Source organism: Berghia stephanieae, chromosome 11 (assembly GCF_034508935.2).
Source record: "Berghia stephanieae isolate SIO BIC M18660-M18661 chromosome 11, UCSD_Bste_1.3, whole genome shotgun sequence".
NCBI classification, from domain to species: domain Eukaryota; kingdom Metazoa; phylum Mollusca; class Gastropoda; order Nudibranchia; family Aeolidiidae; genus Berghia; species Berghia stephanieae.
The window spans coordinates 3,892,876-3,917,407 of NC_088370.1; the positions used below are offsets into that span (position 1 = coordinate 3,892,876).

The 24,532-nt window shown below is 37.0% G+C and overlaps 1 protein-coding gene across 7 annotated transcripts; it reads right to left on the minus strand.

Annotated features, from left to right (window-relative positions):
• Nucleotides 1-3,976: 3,976 nt before the first annotated feature.
• LOC144957055 (uncharacterized) lies at nt 3,977-24,511 on the minus strand. 7 transcript variants are annotated; one of them, XM_078888006.1, is made up of 4 exons: nt 23,925-23,983; nt 15,966-16,294; nt 10,433-11,486; nt 3,977-5,936 (listed from the first exon to the last, which is right to left on the minus strand). In XM_078888006.1, the coding sequence occupies exons 2-4, from the start codon at nt 15,968-15,970 to the stop codon at nt 4,281-4,283; spliced, it is 2,715 nt and encodes a 904-aa protein (XP_078744132.1). In that variant the 5' UTR covers nt 15,971-16,294; nt 23,925-23,983; the 3' UTR covers nt 3,977-4,280. The 7 variants fall into 7 exon arrangements, with proteins under 7 accessions (XP_078744132.1, XP_078744133.1, XP_078744138.1 ...); XM_078888007.1 differs by lacking the exons at nt 15,966-16,294; nt 23,925-23,983 and adding an exon at nt 24,268-24,511; XM_078888012.1 differs by lacking the exons at nt 15,966-16,294; nt 23,925-23,983 and adding an exon at nt 24,346-24,454.
• Between the last annotated feature and the right edge of the window lie 21 nt (nt 24,512-24,532).

The following is a 24,532-nucleotide window of genomic DNA, read 5'->3' on the forward strand; positions in this document are numbered from 1 at the left end:
ATGTTATTTATCATACTGTCCTCCATTATGACAGTTTTGCCTTTTTTCCTGAAGACTATGAGCTCAGTCTGGTCGTCCTTGAACTTGGTTTTTTTGCACTAAGTATGATAGAGTAATTTTAACAGATTCACAATCGTTCAAAGGCATTGGACCATAAAGTTGCGTGTCGCCGGCATATATATGATGGTCAACGCCATGAGTCACCAACACATCGCTCAAAGGATCAATGTACATTGTGAAGATGTATGGGCCTGACACAGATCCTTAAAGGACGCCGTTTTGAGATCAGTTGGTTTGGATAGAGTGCCGTTTAAATGAGAAAAGAATTCAGTGGTTACTCAATGTCACTTTACCCCCCTCTCTGTCTTTGTTAAAGAAAAATAATATTTTTATTGATTATTTTCCTTTAATAGAGACAGAGAGGAAAATATTCTCATACAGATGCTTAATTACAAACGGCTGTAAACTCCCCCCCCCCCCCCCCCCCCCCCCCCCCCCCCCATGGACGGATTTTGGTGAACTTTTCATGGGAGGCTCAGGACAAAGTCTAGTTTCATCAGAATAAAAGTTATCTTGTTACCAATTTATTCCGGGTTAAACCCTAAATCAACTGGACTATGACAATACGACAGCACAATACATCATAAGCACAGAACCCGCATTCAAAACAAGATACAGCAACCACAAAGCCTCTATATAACATGAAAACAAAACAATGGGCACTAAATTAGTCATTCTCTATTGGGAACAGATAAACACAAACTAAACACCGACTACAACTTGGGAGATAGTCAAGCAAAGCAGCCCCTACAGATGAGGTGCGATAAAATGTAACCTGTGCTTGACAGAGAAACTGGAAATACTCCTACACAACAACAGACACAACAACACCTTTAAAAAGATCAAAACTCATGACAATGTGCAGACACTCTAATAAATTCCAGCTTAAAACACAACAGGATAAATAAATCCACTCCTCCCGCACTATTATTATTACTATTATTATTGCTACCCGATTCTTTAATTATTATAGTTCATTTTGATTTCTCTTTCACGCCACACCCTCCACACCAGATTATTAAACTGAAAGTTAATGTACTAAGTAAAAGAGTAGTAGTAGTAGTAGTTGTAGTAGTAGTAGTAGTAGTAGTAGTAGTAGTAGTAGTAGTAGTAGTAGTAGTAGTAGTAGTAGTAGTAGTAGTAGTAGTAGTAGTAGTAGTAGTAGTAGTAGTAGTATCATTATTATTATTATTATTATTCTACTTAAGCAGATTTGACTCAATGTTAAAGGATTTGCATGAAAGAGATATTTGTGTTCTTATGTGATTAAGATTAAAATAGTAACACTGCCGCTCACTGATGTGGTTTACATATTTTGTCACATTAGTTCGTGAAGACCCAGGTTTGAGAGTTTTTGCCAAGATGAGGTTCATTTAAATGGGATCAATAGTTGTAGGAAGAGTTTTCTCGCCAAATGTTTAAATACACAATTAGTAAGGCAGTTAATTTGTTAATATAATATGCCGTCTACCACTTCTCTTTTGCCGTTTTTGACGTGGCTAATAGCTGCAACAATCTCTCTTGGACTGAACGGAGCACTCCAGCCGACTCTTTACCTAGACGTATGAGTCCCAAATCTGACATTAGGTTTTTGCGGACACCACACTCGAAATCATGATTCAGGAACCGTTTGCTATGCTCTTGTATATTCCTCGCAAATGTTTCTGCTTCACACTCCGGTGCAGTCATCACAATTTCAACCGGGATCAAATTTCTTCATCAGTGGCCAAGCGTGCTGGCTGGAGTCTGTCAAATAGAGACTTTCCATGGTCTCCATCTACCTCTGCTTCTTTTTGTCTGCCGAAGACTGAAGTAGTTTGTGGGCTTGGTCCTGGCACTGGATCTGTTGATACATATCTTCTGACTGACTCCCTCTGTCAAGCAAGGGGTGTAGAATGTCCGTTTATCCCGTTAAATGGGATGTACTTCAATCCAAAAGCCTATTAAAATTATTTTTGTTCCAGGACTTGGGAGATAAAGCAGGGCAGATATGCTCGATACAGGAAATAAAATTCTACCAGTTTGCCTACCTTGAAGTTCCATCTACAGAGTGGGAGAGAATGTGTCCTCAAAAAAATGTCACCTAAGCTGTGACAAGCACCACCCGGTGCTTGGCTATGCAGGAAGTCTCAAAGGACTGCAGTGGTTAACGTCCGCGTCGCTGGACACGAGGGCGCTGTCGGAAGTGTACTCCTTTTTGACTTGGGAACTGAAGGTCTTTCATACACTAGGTATGGATCGTTGCTGTCCATCCAAGAACATAGTTGTTTACCTGGCGCAAGACATTTCTCAGGTAGCCCCACTAGTTTTTGTGGTTATTGAATTCTCACAGAAAATGACAAGATCGCTAACCGCCGGGACTAGCAGTGTATTCCATTTTACTCTTGGCCGTTTCTTAATATTGTGCAACTACAACCCTCCCATCTTCACGAAATGTTTTGTACCTAGTTGCTTTTTGCTGTAAAGATTTGATCTTCTGTTCAATGAATGAAACAATGTATTATTGTTTCTTGTCAAATACAGCTCCGCCGAATCAAATCGACTGCCCGGCATTGGTCAGTGAAGTATGCAATGTGCAATGCAATCCTTTTGTTTACAAACATTAGTTGAATGGTTAATTTACCAATCTTTATTTCTGTAAACGTGTAGGGTCATCAGTATCAACGCGATAATAGATGTAATGATTTCTTATGGTGAGACTCAAACTCAAATGCATGGTATATATAAATGGGACCAAGTACAGAACCCCGAAGGATGAGGTCAGGGGGAATTTTTTTTTCGGAGATATTTCTGTTTAATAACACATATTAGGTCATATCAGTAATATATATATATATATATATATATATATATATATATATATATATATATATATATATATATATATTTATATATATATATATATTATATATATATATATATATATATATATATATATATATATATATAATCAACCAGTCAAGACCTGTGCATTTGGAACCAAAATTCTATTTGTATTAAAGGCAGCAGATAAATCAAATACAATAAGAGTAGCTTTATTTCCAATTTCATAAAACATAAGAATGCCGTTTGTCATTTAAAAAAAATAAAACACGTTTAATTCCATGGTTTGTATTGTATGTTGATTGAAATGTCTCTTCAAGATTATTGTGTTGTAAATATTCATTTATTTGCAGTACTGCTATTTATTCTATATTTTAAATGAGCGACATGTTTGACACAGGTCGGTAATGAAAAAAAAATTCCATGATCTAAAGTTTGCTGTGTTTTTTTTTCAATATTGGAGTTACTATGAATGACTTGAAACAATTAGGGACAGTACCTTTTTCTACAGAAGGATTAATGATATAAGTGTTGTAAAGAGCCACATTGTAGAGACATTGAATCAGTAATTTTGATGTTAAGGGATCCAGAGAATATGCTTTTGGTGAAGATGATAATATCAATGACGAAACTTCAGACAAGTCACTTGTCTAAAATGTATTTTTAAAAAGCACGATCGTAGCTCAACGATTCTGAGACATCGTCATTGATAAAACCTAAACTGTGCCAAATTTCAATAACTTTGTTCAGAAATAGTTGGCCAAAATGATGAGGAAGGTCCTTGGATAGTAAATTTATAGGCGATTGGGATTCTTTTGAGATCTATTTTATCTCATTGCAGATTGAAAATAGGCGTCCTGTCACATCTAACCCAAGTGGGGCAATGTATATTATATGTTTTCAAAAGATAATGTCATTGAACCAATGTTTTATCACCCATCTGGTAACTAACAGGGGTCAACATCACTTCCTCTTGTTACACCAACAGCCCGGCTTGAAAATATCGTAGAAAAGGAAATTTAGATTATTAGAAACCGATTTCATCCGCAACAGTTTCTTGTTGTTGTTGTTGTTGTTGTTGTTGTTCTTCTTCTTCTTCTTCTTCTTCTTCTTCTTCTTCTTCTTCTTCTTCTTCTTCTTCTTCTTCTTCTTCTTCTTCTTCTCGTCTTCTTCTTCTTCATCGTCGTCGTCGTCATCATCATCATCATCATCATCATCATCATCATCATCATCATCATCATCATCATCATCATCATCATCATCATTATCAACCGCATCTTCTTCACCTAAAAAATTGAGTGTTACTTTAATACTATAATATTCAAAAGTTTGTTTATTTTGTATATCTAAGGTCACAACAATCAAATATTCAGCTTTGAATTACAATTGAGATCTTATCATGACTCTCGGATATTCCTTTTTGATGTCGACATCCCACCAATAGCATGTATTAGTTTTGTGCGGAAACTAGTTTTGATATGAGCAACCAAGTCACTGTATAGCTTGAATACACGGGTATTGGCGGTAAATGAGAAGAATATATAGATTCCTTGTAAACCTGCCAAGGGACTGGCGATGAGGGAGACAATCGGATTGTTGAACTGAATGGCAGCTGCTGTGACAAGACAAGACAGGCCCGTGACAGCGGATAGCTTTACGTACGTTACAATGAAATGTTTATTTCTGTCATCTCTCCTCAAACGATGAACTTCTCTAATTTCCTTTATAGTCGCCAGGAGTAGAATGGCATTAGATGCCGTTGTAAACAAAAGAGGAAATAACAATCCCATTATTAGAAAGAATACGGATGTGTTTGTGTCCAGAAAACACACGCGTCTGTCGTAGGCCATGGATTTGCCTTTCGTTACCACTGTAGTTATGATGATCATGCTGGCTACCACAAGTGCGGGAAATCCAAAAGAATAAAAGCAATTCCAAATGAAATGTTTAATTTTTGAACTTGTGATTTTTCCTGTAAAAACACGGTACATATGTATGCAGCAAGCGTTCATCCAAGTAAAAGATGCAACCCAGCTATAGTGTAGAATCACTCCATGTACAACACAATATGTTTCGTTCAGAAAACCTTGGGTGCCAAAAGCCATTGTAATGAGCAATGACACTTGTGCCGTGAGAAGACAGAAACACAAACACAGTGTATTAAGTCCAGGCACCGTTCGTAATGACGGGAACAGTAAATATGTCAAAATGGACGCGGAGAGAAATCCACTCGACAGGAGAATACAAAAAAAGTCTAAATAATAATTTATCAGTAAAATGATTTCATTTGCAGGCAATTTCATTTTCGTGAATTCTTGAATCAAATTTCTATAAAACCTTGAACACATTTGGATCTTACCATCCTTGAAGGACATACTGCTTGAATTCCAGACTAGGTCAACCTCAAAATCGAGAATTTCAAGGATTAATTGCAATGTCCCGTTTACCATAGCCGGTGATCTTGGGGGTTCGATTGTAATATATGGGCAATTTAATGTTGGTAACACGTCAAGGATTTTATCATCGTCTGGATATTTAATGTAACCAGATCTCGACCCCTTTTCAAAATGGGTACAATCTTTTGGTTTTGAGCTTAAACGGTAGATATCACACAGGTCTTTTCCAAGACATATCATACTCAGTGTTATGTTGTATTTGTCACCGCTGTCGTCTGTTATTGGTATGTTCCAAGAGGTGGCCATGAAAAAATTGGTGATTTTACTCTCAAAATCATCCCTTGATATCGTAAGCGGTGCCCGAATGTATCCCTTTAATTCAATTTCCTTCTCCTTTTTAAAAGAGTTTCCATGTAAAAGACACGTTTGTTCACGGATGTTGTAAGTAAAAGCAGACATTTGGAAAAACTCTGATACGATCTCGTCAACAGAATTAGCAAATGATACAAGTGAAGTTTTTCTAACTTGGGGTTCTGGACTCAGTATAATGTAAAAGTGGTAAAGCAATCCTCGGATTTCGTCAAATGCCGTTTCACATGACAGGTATTTGTTCTTGGTCACCTTACCTATTGGACATGATGCAGGCAGACAACCGTCCTGTATGTTAGACAGAAAAATATATTATCAATATATAGAATGCTAGAAAAGAAATCGGGAACAAATTATGACGCTATTTCAGTATGAAGTAGAAACCAAACATATTTAAAAATGTAAAAGCAACAAAACAAAACGTTAAGTTTATTCTTTCCAAGTTTATTTCCAAAGATGAATAGCCTCCAATGTACCCTGACTTGAATCCTATGGACTACAGGACTTGGTTATTGGTGGTTTATAAGTGTGTTATAACATTTTACACACGAATAAAAGTTAAAAGTGGAGTCAGTTCAAAATGCATGGGATCGACCCACTATTCAAGACAGAAAAATTAATTGAATCCTTTCTTTAAAAAATATAGCATTGTGGAGAACATTGTGCTTATTTGAGTCAATAAAAAAATTGATACGGCGCACAACTCTACTGAAAGATTTGAAAATTAGAAATGTATTTTTTACAGATAGATAAACAGATAACTTGATTTCCTTTTATAATTTAAAGTCAGTTTGAAAGTTCGTTGAGTCAAACAGATAATATCATAAAATATGTACCGACGACACTTGGCTCCCAAAATCAACTAATTTTGAGACTGTAAAAAGTTGTCAATTTGCGTCATCTATTTATGACATCAAGTATTATTATTACTTCCGTTGTGTTGTTTATTTAGCGGTGATCAGTTTTGTTATGTAGTATTATGTTCTGATTGCGTGTGTGTTTGTGTGTGTGTGTGTGTGTTTGTGTGTGTGTTGTGTGTGGTGTATACATGTATGTGTGTGTGTGTGTTGGCATTTTTCAGCAAATCGTGGCATTCATAGTGATATTATTCACTTGATCACATGAAGGTATTTCAGTCGCCATTTTGATTCTTTTTTTACTATTAGGGTTAGCTCGAGAGGTTAGTCATAAGTGTTATTAAAGGTACTAGGGTGTTTGTTTTTCCATAAGTTAAGTAAAGGGGAGACATTCCGAAAGCTGCTACATCCCCAGTATTCTTTAAATTTGTATTTTCACCGTTGATATTTTGTCAGGCATTTATTTATTCAGTTTGTCATTATATAGAAGTATTTTAAAAACTCTAGAACAAACCTTGATAGATTTGTGAAAGTTTAACATTTCCTTATTTGACCATTGTTTTGATTTTCGGCCGCCATTGTGATTTGTTAAGTATTGAAAGGTAGTGCAAAGCAGTCCGAGAGTTGTTTTTTTCTATTAGGGTTAGCTCGAGAGGTTAGTCATAAGTGTTATTAAAGGTGCTAGGGTGTTTGTTTTTCCATAAGTTAAGTAAAGGGGAGACATTCCGAAAGCTTCTTCATCCCCAGTATTCTTTAAATTTGTATTTTCACCTTTGATCTTTTGTCAGCACGGTGGTAGAACAGCACATTCAACGTTCAATTCCAATAACGGATAACAGCACCTGTAGCATCAGTCGCCAATCAGATACAGCTAAGTTACTGAAGAGTAGTTCTCTCATAATTTGGGATGGACAGGCGTGTGTTTGAATGTGTGAGCAGGACATTTTGTGACATAACAGGCAGTTCAAAACCTTTTGGGGGCAAAGTGGTTGTACTTGGATGGGATTTTCGGCAAATTCTACCTGTTGTTAACAAAGGAAGTGAAGCCGATATATTACGTGTCACACTTAACAAGTCAATTAATTGGAATTTTGTCACCATTTTTCACATGAACAAGAACATGAGGGTTACTGATGACAATAACTGTTTTGCAAATTGGCTTCTCCGCATCGGAAATGGTACAGAGCCGGTTTTCAGCGAAATAGGAAAGTATTCTGTTAAATTACCTACAGCGCTATGCCTTCCTGAAAATGACCCAGAATGCTTGATAAATGCTGTATACAATGATTTGAATCTGAACGTTTGCGGATGAACGTTATCTATCAGAGAGAGCTATTTGACTACAACCCATGAAAATGTTGACAAAATAAATGCAGCCGTTCTGTCCAGGTTGACCTCATCAACTGAACAAATTTATCGCAGTGCTGATTCCATTCAAAGTGACTCTGATATCAACTTATACCCGATTGAATTCTTGAACGAACTTACACCTCCCGGACTTCCTCCACATGCATTACATTTGAAAGCCAACACGTCAGTCATGCTGCTTAGAAATATAAATCCTAAATCAGGCCTCCGAAATGGCACCCGTTTGTTAATAATTAAATTAGGTTCAAAAGTATTAGAAGCCAAGATAATTACCGGTAGTAGAGCTGGCGACATAGTGTTTGTCCCTAGAATCAATCTGACGACAACAACGGATTGAGGCTTACCATTTATTCTAAATAGAAGACAGTTTCCGGTAAAATTGTCATATGCAATGACAATTAACAAGTCTCAGGGGCAGACATTAAGCAAGGTGGGGATTTTCTTACCACAACCGGTATTCACACACGGACAACTGTATGTTGCTGTGTCACGGGTCAGAGGCTATAGTGGCTTACACTTCATGTTGGGCCACACAGAAAAATCAACCGAAGATATACCAAATTACACAGACAACGTTGTTTACCAATCTGCCCTCATTAAATGATGGTGAGTACAGTATCGAATGAAAATAGTTCTTTCCCCGCGAAATTGCGGGGTTTTTACTAGTATTGAAAAAAATGCTAAGGACCAGTCAAAAAGCAAAATGAGGGATCGAAAGACCGTATCAAAATGTCAGAATTACGTCAAAATCTTCGATATGGCATTTTTGTATTGTGTTTATTAGTACACTAGGGCCTAGATAGTGGAATCAAAATTTTTCAATTTTGGTTGAAAAATGTATAGATACATATATTTGAGAAATTGCGTCTGATTGTGGTAAAATTTTAGTCTGGCGATTGCAGGCTTCTACGTTTTTTTTTTCCGCACCCGATATATGTATAACAAAATTTATCTTGGCATCAAGAATGCCGTGTGAAATACAGCTGGGGAGAGGGTAGGGCAGTTAAAACAATATGGACAATGAAATCACTAAAATTGGGCATTGTCATTCGATTTACTATTAGTGAGTGTATCTAACCAATTTTGCATACATGCTGCGGAATAGATTTTACCGAAAACCAAATACATATTCTATTGTTAAGAAATATATACTTTCATCATTTTCGAGATTATTGACGAGTTTACTCGTCATAAATTAATTCTTTTGGCGTTTGCGATAATAATGATAATAATAATAATAATAATAATAATAATAATAATAATAATAATAGTAATAATGATAATAATAATAATAATACAAGGAGATTAGTCTACGCTCTTAGCCGAAGCCTCTGAATGCTTCGAATCGAACATCGTTGATAGTAATGGTACTGATTACATAATAAAAGTCATAAGTTGCCATCCAAAATATGTTTTTGAAAAATAAAAGTTTTGAGAATGTTCTTGACCCTTCCACTGAATTCAACGGTTTTCAATTATTTATCACCAAATGCCTTAATTTCCTGGATACGAAATGTGGAGTCAACAACTGGCAAAAAGATAATGGACTGCTCGATAATGGCTCTTGAGCGTAAAGAATGGCGTTCCATGACATTTAAACTCTGTAGGGAAGTACTCCGGTAAGAAAGGCAAGTAGCCTTTCATTTTGTTTTGCCTACAGAAAGCATCATAGCATCGACAAGATAGCAGCTATTTTTTTATTGAGAGCTTCGATTGGGAAGGAAAATACGTCGGTTACGAATGACAGATGCAAAAAGTGTCCTGTTGTTATTGACATTGGCTTTAAAAAACTGTAAAATAAGTGCAGATCGTCAAAAGTACATATTTATGTGAGTAAAAACTAACAAAAAATAAATCTCAGTTACTTACTTGGGCCCGCGAGTTGCGAGTGAACGGACACTCGAAGTCGAACGGTTCGCTACAAAAAATAGCCAAACAAAAAAACGATTAGAAAGTATAATGGAGACAAAAGTTATTTAGCTGGCATTGTAACTGACTGAAACAATGTGATTCATCAGAACACACTTTCTGTTTTGTTTCTTTCTTTTTTTTGTTTTGTTTGCTTGTTTGTTTTCTTTTGTTGTTTTTTGTTGTTGCTTCAATTTGTTTCATTGGCCTAAATATAGAATTGACAGTAGACCATAGCTATCATTATATTCTGATCAGTAGATAGTCAATATCACATGATTTGATTCATCATGGCAAAAGTAAGTTCAAACATGAAACGGAACGAAATATCTATTGCGGATGTGTTGCGAACTTCCTCTTTAGAAATCTTTTTCGTTGAAAGTATGAAGGCTGGTATCTTACCAGCTAAGGCATACTACAGAGCTTGATGCTACCAGCACAAAATAGCCGAATTAGTCACCGTCCTTACAACGCCCACTTCTAGGCATGAGCCCAGCTGGTCAGAGATAGAACACGTTCATAAAATTAGTTTTTTTAGTCACTTACTTCGTTTAGGCTTAAGACTAGCAAAGCATTTAATGGACTAGTAAATAACTAAATCTAGTCCGCTTACATAATAATGGGCCCAGGAGTGAAAAATGGAAAACTTACTGCGTTGAACTGTAACTCATCTTCTCGGCAGAGTTGCCTTTCAGCCTTTTGATGTTTTGATCCATGGAGGCCGAAAAGCATTCCGAAGCCTGGGTCAACGAGCGTACTACAACCATCGATCGTAATCGAGCTACTCAAGATGCCGCCGTCAGCCAAGTAGCAAAACATATTCTTTGAATCACCAAATTTAAAGACAGGAATCGGTGGCAAGTTTTGGCAAAGATCTTCAAGTATTTTTGCTCCTTCTGGGCCACAATCAAATGGAGGGTTTTCACTTTTCTCAGGGCAGGAGATGAGATTTGTGTTTGGCCTGAAATTCAAATAACAATCTGCAACTTCCATGGCAACACTATATAATTGTAACCTATCTGTAACGTGAAAAATATCGTCATAGAGTTTGCATTCGACTAGAAATGGCAATGGTTGGACATTCGTGAGTTCACTCAAGGAACCATTGCTATCTTCACGATTATCAGAAAAAGTCGATTCTTGCTGGTTTTTGTTTATGCCATTGCAAATGACACAATATATATTCCTGAAAACGAGTCCCGTTGTTACATCCTTTAAAAATGTTACAGAGTCCAGAGATTCATAGCTGGGATGTTCACATTCTTGACGTATGCCATAATCTTCCCAGGACTTTGGGCATTTAGACACTGACAAAATGTTTCTCCCAGTAGGTGTTAATTCACAAGTCATTCTACTGAATATATCACTGACATGTATTTGTTTGAACATGTCTACGGGAGATTCGGTGTTCTCAGAGATGTAAAATGATGGACAACACGTTCCCCTTATGACACAATCATTACCACATTCACATTTCACGCATTCTTGATTCCTACACACAAAATCAGAGTCCGGAATAACTAGTTCCCCGTCGATGCACGAGAAACCACAGTAGTATGAGTAAATGTCGGGCCAGTTTAATGATATGTTTGTTAAGTCTACATGGTAGATCTCAAAGATAGAATTGTTTTGGCATGTTGTCATTTGGATCAGCAACAAGATAATGAAAACCATTCTGTTTAAGTTTGTTGTCTCCAATTTTGATCTAAATGGAATATAATGAAAATTTTACATTTTACAAATCTCTATAAAAAATTCAAGGGTAGTACTTCTTAACAGACTTTCTAATCATGTCAGAAATAGAAATAGATAAAACATTTAGAGACGCCCTCTTTACAGTTGACGAGTACACATTGGAATCACGCGACCGGGAATGTGTTAGAAAATATCACATAGGAAGTGACAATGGAGGACACAAAATAGCTAATTCTTGCTTTTTATAGAAAATATCACATAGGAAGTGACAATGGAGGACACAAAATAGCTAATTCTTGCATTTTATAGAAAATATCACATAGGAAGTGACAATGGAGGACACAAAATAGCTAATTCTTGCTTTTTATAGACCCGTCACAATGTCACTATTTTTTTTATAGACCATGAAAGAAAATTGACCGATAAAAGAACTGAACTACATGACAGTATTTTTGTGATTGGTGATCTTAACTTCGATATGAACTGTGACAACAAGCCTAAAGAACTGGAAGAAATGTGTGAAATTTTTTACATGAAAGATTTAGTGAATACAAGCAAATGTTTCAAACAATGTAAACAACCCATCAACAAATCAAACAAAAATATTTGACAGTGTTGTAAATTTTAGCACGGGAGTGAGCAATTTTCATAACCCAATTTCAATAATATGTTTAAGAAAGAAAGTACCAGCAATAACAGAAAAGACGTGTTGTGATTTTAAAAAATTGAGTTAGAAACTTATCAAAACGATTCCGAAATTTTAACATCTATGAACAATATCAAATATGAACAAAATTCTGAGGTCAATGACCTCTACGAGAATCTGTTGAATGACATAATATTAGTTGCAAACACGCATGCGCCGACAAAAAGAAACATATCAAAAATTTAAAAGTGTGCCTCACATGAAAAGAGAGCTCAAAAGTGCTATATATAGAGAAAAAGAATAGCTTACAATAGATATTTAAATGAGAAAAGTCAAATCAGCTGGCAAAATTTTAAAAATATTTTATACTATGGCAAAACTATAAAAGAATTCTATTTGTAAATTAATAGATTCCTGATAGATGTGTTGGAGAGCAAAAAAAAAAAAAACACACACACACACACAAATTTCTGGTCTACAATAAAACCTTTCCTCTCAAAACATCCAAGATCCGGCGCCCAAAACATTACTGTTACAATGGGTGATAAAATTGTAAATGATACGCAGGGAGTGTGCTCAACATTCAACAGATTCTTCCGAACTAACCAAACTTACCGTTATTTGAATTCAAAGAAACTGGCCAAGAAACAACCATAAAAATAGTCACTGGTCTAGATGACACAAAAACAACAACATGTGAAGATAAAATTTCAGTAACAACTTCTAAAACCCAGTGCCTTGTAGTGTCCAAATATTTATGTAATATGATAAATGAATCAATCAGAACTAATGTTTTCCCAGACAAGCTTAGATTAGCACAAGTTATTCCACTTTTAAAAAACTGATCCCCTCAATATAAAAAAAAATTATAGACCCGTTAGTATTCTACCACTCATTTCTAATTTTTTTAAACGTCCTCTTTCAACAATTATCAGATCATTTTGAAATAATCTTTCACGGATATTTATGTTCATTTAGGAAAAAATATGGGTGTCAGACAATACTTTTGAAACTAATTGAGGAGTGGAAAAAGGCCTTAGACAATAATGTAGCGACAATACTGATGGACTTATCTAAAGCATTTGATTATTTGCCGCATGACATATTAATTAGTAAACTTTCGGCATATGTGGTTTCACAAAAATCTACAATATCAATAGAAAACTTCAAGTTAAAATTGGAGAAGGTCAGAGTTAGTGGGAAGAAATTTCAAAGGGGATGCCACAGGGATCAGTTCTAGGTCAATTGCTTTTTAATATATTTATATATGACATATTATTATTTATAAAAGATTCAGTGCTGTATAATTATGTTGAAGATAACACACTATCCTATTGCCATAAAGATTTTAAAACTCTAGTTGATGTTCTTGAGCAGGAGAGCCAGATCCTACTAAATGGTTCCATATAAATTGCATAAAGGCCAATCCAGACAAGTTTCTGTAGGCAAAAGAACACAGAATAAGTCTCCATTTTTTAATATTGATTCAGTAACAATACAATGTGAAGACACGGTAAAGTTACTTGGAATTGATATTGACTACCAACTAAAATTTGACTTTCACTTCAAGGAAATATGCAGGAAGGCCTCTCAACAACTAAACGTGTTAAAAAGGACAGGGAGACGCCTCTCCAAACTAAATAAACTAACAATTTTCCATACATTTATCTTATCAAATTTTAACATTTGTCCAATTATTTGGCACTTCTTCTCAAGAGCAAATACTAACAAAATGGAAAAAAAATAATAAGAACGTGCTCTCAGATTCATCTATATCTATCCCAGCACTTACGAAGACTTATTTACAAAGGATAAACTTATTCCCCTTGAAACCAAGCGAATATAAATTGTGGCAACAGAAACGTTCAAAATTCTTCATAAATTATCCCCAAAAAGGTCTAGAAAATTTAGTAACGTTCAAAGTAAGAATATATGATTTTAGCCACATCAATACTGTTAATGTCCCAAACATCAAAACAACCCATTTTGGTAGACACAGTCCTTTTTTATGCTGCTGCAATTTGTTGGAATAATCTGCTAGAGCACATGAGAACGGACACAGATTTGAATAGGTTTGAGAGTCTCTTATGACAAAGACGGCAGCTTCTCAGACTGGTTCAAATCTGTTTTTGGTTCCACTACATATATTTGATGTTCATACGATTTAATGAAACAGTGTTTTATGCATTATAATTATATATAGTATTTTAATTTATGTGCAAAGTATTTTATTTATTTATTTTTTAAAAAATCTTATGTTAAAGGGCTTACTGATTTTAAATCAGATTTTATTAAGACGATATAGATTATTGTTTTTTTGGGGTTTTTTTCTCTCTCCAAATTGTTATTTTTATATTTTGTTGTCATTGTTACTAGACGTCTAGTTGTTGTTATATATAAAAGATATATGTATAATATGTATTTTTATCGACAATAAATAATTTATTTATTCATTCATTCATTCATTCATTCATTCATTCATTCATTCACAGCTAGAATGGCAATCCCAAGAAATGGCAAAATGGGAAGAATTTACCTCTTCTATCGATCACTCGTCTGCCCTCTTTTACCTTCCAAGTCCGAAAACCAGATTTAACTTATTAATTATTTTTTAAATTGAGCTTTTATATAGAGCAATATCCACTAAACGTGCTGACCAACAACAACACGTGACATAAAGAACGAGACATGACGCCTGTGATGCGATAATACAATTTTTTCCCGACAGAGACAACGCTGTAAACGGTCAAGTACTCATTTTACACCTGAGTACGGTGAAAGAATGTGAGCAAAGAGTCTTTCAGTGACTCAACTATTCGCCGAGCGAGCCTCGAACCCTGAACTTCCGATCCGAAAGCGAGTGTCATACCACAAGACCACATAGCGGCACGATTATTATTATTATTATTATTATTATTATTATTATTATTATTATTATTATTATTATTATTATTATTATTATTATTATCATTATTATCATTATTATCTTTATTTTGATTTTATTTCCTTCATTAAATCCAGTGTCACATTCTTCGTCCATGGTTGATTTGCTTCATTTTCTTGCTTTGGTCATACATTTTTATTTGCCTCTGTTATGAAAGTCTTGAGAGTCTCTCAGCTGTTACTGTTATCAATCTTCTCAATTTCAAAATTAATTTTCCTTGATGCCTTCATCTTCAATAGCTTCTCACACATATTGCTCACTTCTACTGAGTTTAAGATGCAAACTTCCCGGCCCCTCAGTATATCATTGTTATATCTTGTTTTCCTTTTTGGTTTGATTGGTATCTTGAGAATAAGTCTCATCTTCATTACCACAGGGTTATGATCAGATCATATGTCTGCACCCGGGCGGGTTTTGTAGTTAGTGATGTTATTTTAAAATCTTGATTTTATCAGAATGTCGTCGATTTGATTTCTGTATCTGCCTCTCGGGCTTTTCCACGTATAACCTACAGCTTAATTAAACATTCTATTTACAATTGCGAATCGGTTTCTCTCGCAGAAATGAGACAGCAGTTCTCCTCTTTTGTTTGTGGTTCCAATACCATGTCTGCAAACATATGATGAGGTGATGTCTATCCCAATGATGGCATTGAAGTCTCCCATGGCTATCACAGTATCTGACGGTTTTGTTTGATTTATAGCATTTTGTATATCTTGGTAAAATTCTTCTACTTCTTCATCATCATTGTTGGAACAAAGATTTGAATTATTATGATGTTGAAAGGTTGTGCTGCCAATTTACCCATTATGACCCTGTAGCTCATTGGCCAATATCCCTAAAGGGCCTAGCTACTTTCCAATTAAGCCTTGCCCCAACACTATACTTATGTTTCTCACCTCATGAGTATATCATCACATGCCTGTCTTTATTGGTCTTCCCACTTTTTGTCCATATTGTCTCTGACATTCCCTCGATATCATGTCTCATGTCATCCATTTCCTGTATGGCTTTGTCGAGTTTACCAGCCTGTTATAGAGTCCGGACATTCCAAGTACCAATCCACAAAGAGGCATTCCGTGTCTTCCGTCTTGGGTGATCAGCATCCAGTCGTCCTGGCGGCTTTAAACTGCACGCGTCATTAACATATAGACTTCCAACACAAGAATACACTGTCTCACATACCGATTACACCCTTTTTAGTAGGGGGAATTAGGTCCAAAAAACCCTTGAATTGTGCAAACAGGGTTGAAAGCATGAAAATTACATATGTTGTAAAATATGAAAAACCCTATAATTTATGATATAGAACAACTCTGAGAGATCAGTATTAGTTGAGATACAAGGTTTTTAAGATTAGAAAATTTTGAAATGGACGACAATAATTTCTTTCATTTTTATTGTGTAAACATTCGAGGCAAGCCGACCAAAGGTTGTTTTACGTCATCCTTTGGATTCCCATTGGTGACTATTTTTAGCGTCGAAGCGGATGTTTTCCTTTCCCTTTACTTTCGATTCACGAACCATACAAATTATTTAATCGTAAATACTATTCAATTTCACTTGTTTCTAGCGAGCAATATATTCTATAATATGAGATTTTTTCTGCATCTGATTTAATAAGTATAATCAATTGCTCTAAAACGGACGGGCAGACAGGAAGATGAGCAGAGGGGTAGACAAAACAGACTAGCAGAACACAACTCAATAAACCGGTGTTGACAAAGGACAGTGCTCTTTCTCCCCTCCTCCTGTTTTCTTTTCTTTCCAAAAATACTGCTATAATCATTTTACGTGAGTTAAAACCTATTTCGGTCAAACTTGATGACAGTAAAGAGTAAGCATACCACTTTCATTGCTCTAATTATCATCATTATCATCATCATTAACCACTATGATGCTGTATTGTGGCAAGCATTTACTTTACGTTATTTACCGTTTATAATGTCCCTCTAAGTCGAGGAGGTATGACAAAGGGCAAGGCTATGAAACTCTTTTTGAAGATTTAACACAATTCAATTCTTTGGTTTGTGATGAAAACAAGTTGGATGTATCTATGTTTTTAATTCATGAGAAAGAAATGAGATTATTGAAAGCTTAAAACAAAATGATGCTAAGTGGCATAAGTATTGTCGTGTAAAATTTAATGCCAACAAAACTAGGCGATTAGAATTAAAGAAATCTAAAAGAATTGCCCTACAAGAATTCCAAACTTCGTCATTTGACTTGGAGGAGTCACCGAATGAATATATTTCGCAACCCACGAGAATAATGAGACAACGTTCAAAATTAGAGATTGGCTATAATAAACAAAAGTGCTTTTTTTTGTAAAAACATAGCATCCGGAGTACTCAATTCTGTAATGACAACAGATATGGAAGAAAATATTCGTGAAATAGCGTTATCTATAAAAGATTCTGATATGTTGTCATTTATTGCCGGAGGAGATTTAGTCGCTCAGGAGGCATACTACCGCCCTATACCATAAAATTTGTCATGCACTATACTTTAAAAAAAACAAGCTTTAAAAGATGTCACTGCTGATGATAATGATGATGTCACAGTTCTTGAAAGAAGTCGAGCTTTTGCTAACATTACATCTTTTATAGAAAAGAACCCTGCAACAAATGCGACGATCGACATGAACCACTGTGTAGCTTATTTCCAGAATTGTCAAATGTTCATGTAAGAGAGAATGTATTGGCACCTGATGCAAGTGTTTAAGGTCCCGTTTTGCCTTGCACGGACTTGTGTAGATGAAGGGTGTGTGTGTATGGGGTGGGGGTGGGGGGGGGGGGGGGGGGGGGTGTTAGGCCAGTACAGTAATAAGTAAAATTCTCTCTGTCTCTCTCTCTTCCTCTCTCTCTCCGTCTCTCCCGCTCACTCTCTCTCCCCCTCTCCCTCCTCTCCCTATTTTATCTACTAGTTAGGTTAGTACAGTAATGAGAAAAATTCTCTCTCTCTCTCTCTCTCTCTCTCTCTCTCTCTCTCTCTCTCTCTCTCTCTCTCCCGCTCACTCCCTCCCCCCCTCTCCCGCTCACTCCCTCCCCCCCTCTCCCGCTTTTATCTACTAGTTACAACACGAAATAATCATCAGTTAGCTACCGTAAATGGTTACCGGTGTATTTAAAGTTTTAGAACGCACATTGTATTGTCGTGGTTATTTCCTCGGATAAGTAATGCTATATAGGAAAAAATAAAAGTGCTAAAAACGCACTGTTCTGAGAAATTGCCAGAGTGGTTCTATATCAGGTGTTATTTATACGGGTCATAGGACCCTATATGCCAATTTTCAGGATTTCAACCCCAATGTGCATGGTTTTAGCCTAATTTTCCCTAATACAATGAATATGAAGAAAATATATATTTTACGCAGTTATTTCTATTGTTTAATATAGCTGTAATAGGTAAAATCTAAGGCCTTAAACCGATACGTTATGATTGATTGCCAGAGTGGTTCTATATCAGATGTTTTTTCTATGGGTCTTAGCAAACTGTATGCCAATTTTCATCCTTTCAACCCGAATTTGCACGGTTTTAGCCTAATTCCCCCTACTATTTTAGATATTCACCTACATGCAACCCCCTTCTGTCTCAACACTTCTGTCCACTACAAAGACACAGGCAGCCACAGTTACCTGCGTCATTCATCTTCTCACCCCATACCATGAAAAAACTCTATCCCCTTTTTCACTTCTCAACTCATCCGACTCAGACGCCTGTGCACCCATGACCCCATATTTAAAGAAAGAACTCATTGACTTTTTCAGAGCCCGGAACTACCCTGAAGATATCCTTTATAAAGCACTCAACATAGTCAACACCATCTCCATATCCCGAGTCCTTAATCCCACAAGAAGAAATGACAAAGACAAATCCACCGACCGTCCCAAACTCATCCTTACCTACCATCCCCATAACCAACAACTCGCTCATAGCATCAAAGCACAATTTAATATTTCTTAAGCATGGGCCCAGTTGCTAAACACGCTTTCCTTCACCCTCCTCTTATTGTCTATCGCCGTGATCGCAATATTAGAGATCAACTTGTACATACCCGCTTAAGACAATCCCCTTAACCTCCTCTGCCTTTGGTAGGTCTCCTTGCTGTAGGAAGTGCTTAACTTGCTCTTACATTAACAGAGCTGCAAGTTGTCATTTCCCCTTACGTGAATGGACCATTCAGGGTTCATTTACTTGCACCTCCAGGAATGTTATATATGCCATTAAATGTAGAAAATGTGATATGTTCTACATCAGTTAAACAGGCAGACGCTTGTCTGACCGTTTTAGAGAGCACCCGAGAGATACATCTCAGCAGAAACATGTACCTGTTTCTGGCCATTTCACCTCTCCTGGACACCAGCAATCAGACATGTCGTTTTCGTAATGAGACACTGTATAGTCGAATTCTCACTAAGAGGAAACTTATTGTCGACGAGGCACTTTGACGCCAAAGGGTATTAACATTAGTCTTTACACTTAAACATTCTCTCCCTATCTATCTCCCCCATCTTATCTTTCCTTTTCTTAACATACTCTTACTCACTCTATCCTTCTCTCTCCAACCCCCCCTCCCCCCCCCCTTCTATCTCTCTCACCTTATATATATATATATATATATATATATATATATATATATCTTATTATTTATTTATTTATTTATTTATTTATTTTATTATATTATATTATTATATTATTATTATTATTATTATTATTATTATATTATTATTATTATTATTATTATTATTATTATTATTATTGCCCTCTTCTTCTCCCGTTCTCCTACTTTCTCTCTCTCTCTCTCTCTCTCTCTCTCTCTCTCTCTCTGTGTGTGTGTCTCCTCTCTCTCTCCTCTCTCTCTCTCTCTTCTTTCTTTCTTTCTCCCCCCCCCCCTCGATATATATATATATATATATATATATATATATATATATATTTAAATATATGTGTGTGTGTGTGTGTGTCTGTGTGTGTGTGTGTTATTTCATGTTTCCTTGAAAAAGGCCAAAGGTCGAAACGTCGTTTGTTTTGTGTTGTTCCCTTATTTATGAGTCACATTTACTCCCTTTATCTCTCTCTCCATTTTATTGGCTCATTTAGCCACCTCTAGTTTTAGATATGGCAGCAGCCTCTTATGGTTATCACACTACTATGTTATGACGATCGATCCAATCAGCAAAGTCCGGTCCGCACTCGTGCACCGTCGCGAACCCGCCCGGTAGCATCGTCACAACACACCGTTCGACTAGATGCTCTGCCGTCTCAGGTTCTTGCCCACAGCGGGTAGATGTTGGACAGGTGGAAAGTCCCCACTGATGAAGCGCACTTGCCGTTAGGCAGCTCCTCGACCGAAGCCGATTCGCAACTACCCAGTGTCTCCTCTTACTGGTATCAAAGCCTGGCAACTTCTCACCAAGCTCAGGGGAGTGTACGTCCCCGCCCCCACGAGGGATTGAATTCGTCCAAACCGACTTCCATCTCGTATGCGCAGCTCTGTTCGTATTCAGGGATTCTGCGTACAAGGGTTGCCGGGACTTATTTCGGCTCGAAACGGGGGCGCCGTCCATTATGCGCTTCAGAGGGGTATCCCCATTCCCTCTCTCTTTGATCTTACACAGCCAGTTTCCCGTAATCGTCTCCCTACGGACATCGGGGGGTTGGATCGCTGCCATTATCGGGCCCCATTCTCTAGGAGTTGTTGCCAGCGTTCCTGACACTATGTGCATGACTTGCGAAGTTTTACATCCACCTTCTCAACGTTTCTGCTTCTACCCCACACAGGAGCGCAATACTCCGCGGTGGAGTAGCATAGTGCCAGGGCGGAAATTCTCAGAAGCGATCCCGCCAGCTTCCTCAGAAGACTATTCTGTTTCTCTATCTTCCGGGCAATCCCTTCGAGATGCACCCGATAGGTAAGGCTTCGATCCAACGTCACCCCTAAATATTTTGGATGCGGCTCATATGGGAGTGGCTGGTCCCCGACTAGGACATTCAGTTTGCGGGTGTGCCCAGCACTGCATAAGTGGAATGCAGTGGCCACGGTTTTTGAAGTGTTCATCTTCAGGTACCACTTATCGAAGTAGGATTTGAGTCTAGTGACGTCCTCGCTGAGTACGCTCTCGAGACGGGTCCACACTTTACTCTGAGTAACGAGTTTCCAGTCGTCCGCGTATCCCAGCCTCAGGGAGGAAGTGTTTGACATATCGCTAATGTAAACGTTCAACAACATTGGCGCAAGTACCGAATCCTGAGGGACCCCATTCGTCAATTTCCTTACTTTGCTCGTGGTGTCTCCCAGCGCGACGTGGAATTGTCTTTCCCCTAATATCGAAGAGAACAACTTCAAGGTCTTTTTGCACCTTATGATTTTTGCAAGTTTGAGCATCAACCCTTCACACCAGACCGTATCGTACGCCGCTGATAGGTCTATAAAGACATCACCTGTTTGCTGTTTTCTCTCAAACCCATGCTCAATATGCTCTGTAAGGGCAATGACCTGCTCCGTGGTGCACCTCCCTTCCCTGACGCCCGCCTGCTCGGGTGGCAGGGCAGCGTCTAGGACCGGCCCCCATCGGTTCAATAGAACACGCTCCAACAATTTGTAAAGACAGCTCAGTAGAGATATGGGTCTGTAACTGTCGGCCTCCTTCGCCGGTTCCCCGGGCTTCAGAATGGCAACTATCTTCGCGTGCTTCCACACTTGTGGGAGCTTTCCTTTTGCAAGGACGTCGGCGAAAAGTACTTTGCGATTAGACTCAAGTGTAACAAGCAATTGCTATTGTCCGTTTCACACTATCTTCTTCTAGGTTCCATGCCTGGTCCAGGCTTCGGATACTGCATGAATTATCTCTCTCCATTCCTCCCTGTCTCTTGCTTTTTCAAACAGCTCTTGGATTGTTAGGTTGGTGAAGCCCTTCAGTTGGTCTATGAGTGTTTTTCTTTGTCTCCCACGGGCGCGTTTACCAGGTATTTTTCCACAACTTGCCAGGTATTCATTTTTATCTTTCCTTACTATGTGTTCGAAAAAGGATAGTTGTCGATCCGCTATTAAGGGTATAAGTCACACTATAGAAACGAGGAAAAACTCCGAGACCATGGGCCTCACGGCTCTGAAGGACACACCTATTGAACCGCAGTTCTAGAAGGTGAGCTATCCACTAAATGTGCTATAATTATAAGTTCTAGAAGGTGAGCTATCCACTAAATGTGCTATAATTCTAAGTTCTTTACAAAGACTCCCGAGCCAACAGCAACACTTAAGACGTGCATCTGTGTGGTCTTGTGATATATCACTCGCCTTCGGACTAGGGGGTTCAAAAAAGGATCATTAATCACATTCTCTCACCGTACTCAGGTGTAAATGAGTGTCTGGCCCTTAACAGCATTGACTTTGTCGGAAAAATTGGCATCATGTCTCGTCCTGTACGTTAAATAAATAAATAAAAATAAATAAATAAAATACATTTTATTCATCCCATATGGGAAATTTGCCTCTAGGATATATTCCAAGGAAAGACAGGAATAGCCCAGGCGTCAGCCGCAGTGCAGCGCCGCAAATTGAGCCAGGGCGAGTTGTCTTGGTCAAGGCCACAGAGAGCAGCGGCGGGTGATCGGACTCGTACCTTTCGGGTACGAAGCAAAGACCGCATCGCTGAGCCACGCTGCCCCATAAGCGTCGCTACCCTTGTAAAACGCTTTGAGCACGCTTAATGGATATAGCACTATATAAATGCTCTTGTAAGACGTAAGACTACATAATATAAAGGCTTGTACAGGCTCTTACAATGGGATATTACCAAGTTAACGATTGTACTCGTCGAGTTGGACGAACGATCATGTGATCAAATTTTCTTTCCCGTTCTCTCGTCACAACAATTCAGATCGAAGATGGAGAGCCTGCCTTTCACGTTAGAAGATGGAAACGGTTAGGAATAATTGTGCTTTGATATTTATCATTTTGCTACAAAAATAAAATAGGTTGTAGTAATTGCGATTTGATCCTTTTTCATTCGCGGGTTTAAATCGTTGACATTTCACTTTGTTTGGTAAAAATCGGACAAAAATTACGACTTTCGTGATAAAAAATGACTTTGATGACAATTATTTTAACTTTAAAAATTATTATGAATAATTTACAACTCTATTATATTGACCGAGAATACGCTCTTACAGGCACGGGACTTATTATACACCTGGTGAGTAAACTGCCTTAATCCCAAGACTCAACTTTTTACGACCCACGATTCAAACCCAAAACTTACTGGTCCTAAGATGAGCATCATGTCACTATAAAGCCAATATTAGGCCAAACATTTGTTATTTATCATTTTCATGCGCAATATATAAAATAGAAAATAAGTGCAGTGATGTATACACAACTACGGTAATAAACCATCGTCCATATGTATAATCACTAATTCAATCTTAAACAAAAGTATTTTCAAAGCTATAGAAGTAAATAACAAAACCCGTCGCATTTCTGTTTTACCAGCTTTTACTGTCTTCGGAAATCACCTCGGTCTTTTCCCTTTCCCCTGTTGCTTAAGCAGGACTAGATTTCTTGCATTTTTTTTTTACCTTACAGTTGCATAATTTTTAATAAGGAAAATAATTTATAAATTTTGGTCTACGTCTGTTTTAACTTTGAATCATTTTCTATAACATTACTCCATACCCATACTCCAGACAATTTTTAAACATCAATTTACTACAACTTTACAATTTACCTATTTAATCTATATGTGTCATTCTATGTAATTTTTCTCAGTCAATTTACAATATTATTATACTGTATCTAATTCATAGCTTTTTACTATTCTTTTTCTCTCATGTGTTCACATCAATATACACTTTACTAGATATTTATATCTTTAAAATTATATAATCTGTACGTCTCTTGGAATTTATACTATGTAATTATTCTTACAGCTTACAATATTGTTACACTATATATACCTATTACCAAGTTTTACTTTACCACATTTATTTACGTATATTATTTTTATGTATGTATCATGTCGGCATTTTAAACGTCTGTACAAACACTTCCTTTTTGGATGAATAAAGTATCTACATTATTATTATTATTATTATATTATTATTATTATTATTATTATTATTATTATTATTATTATTATTATTATTATTAATATCTCAATTCTTGCTTTATTTGAAAGCAACGATTCTTCTCTTGCTTACTGTCATCAAGCAAGTAGTAATCACAGCATAGCATCAAGTTCAAGTTATGATGATAAGAAAATAATCAATGATAACAACTGGCAATTTTGACAATCTCATGGCTTTGAATCAAAATTGAAAGGTAGAATTGGATCCACTACACTTGAGGACTCTTTGATCTAGACGACTGGAGTGGCACAAAAGAATTGATTTGGTGTAGACTTATGATGGGGATGTTTTAATCTCAAGATGTATAATTTTATTCACAGAATTAAACTATCGCGAT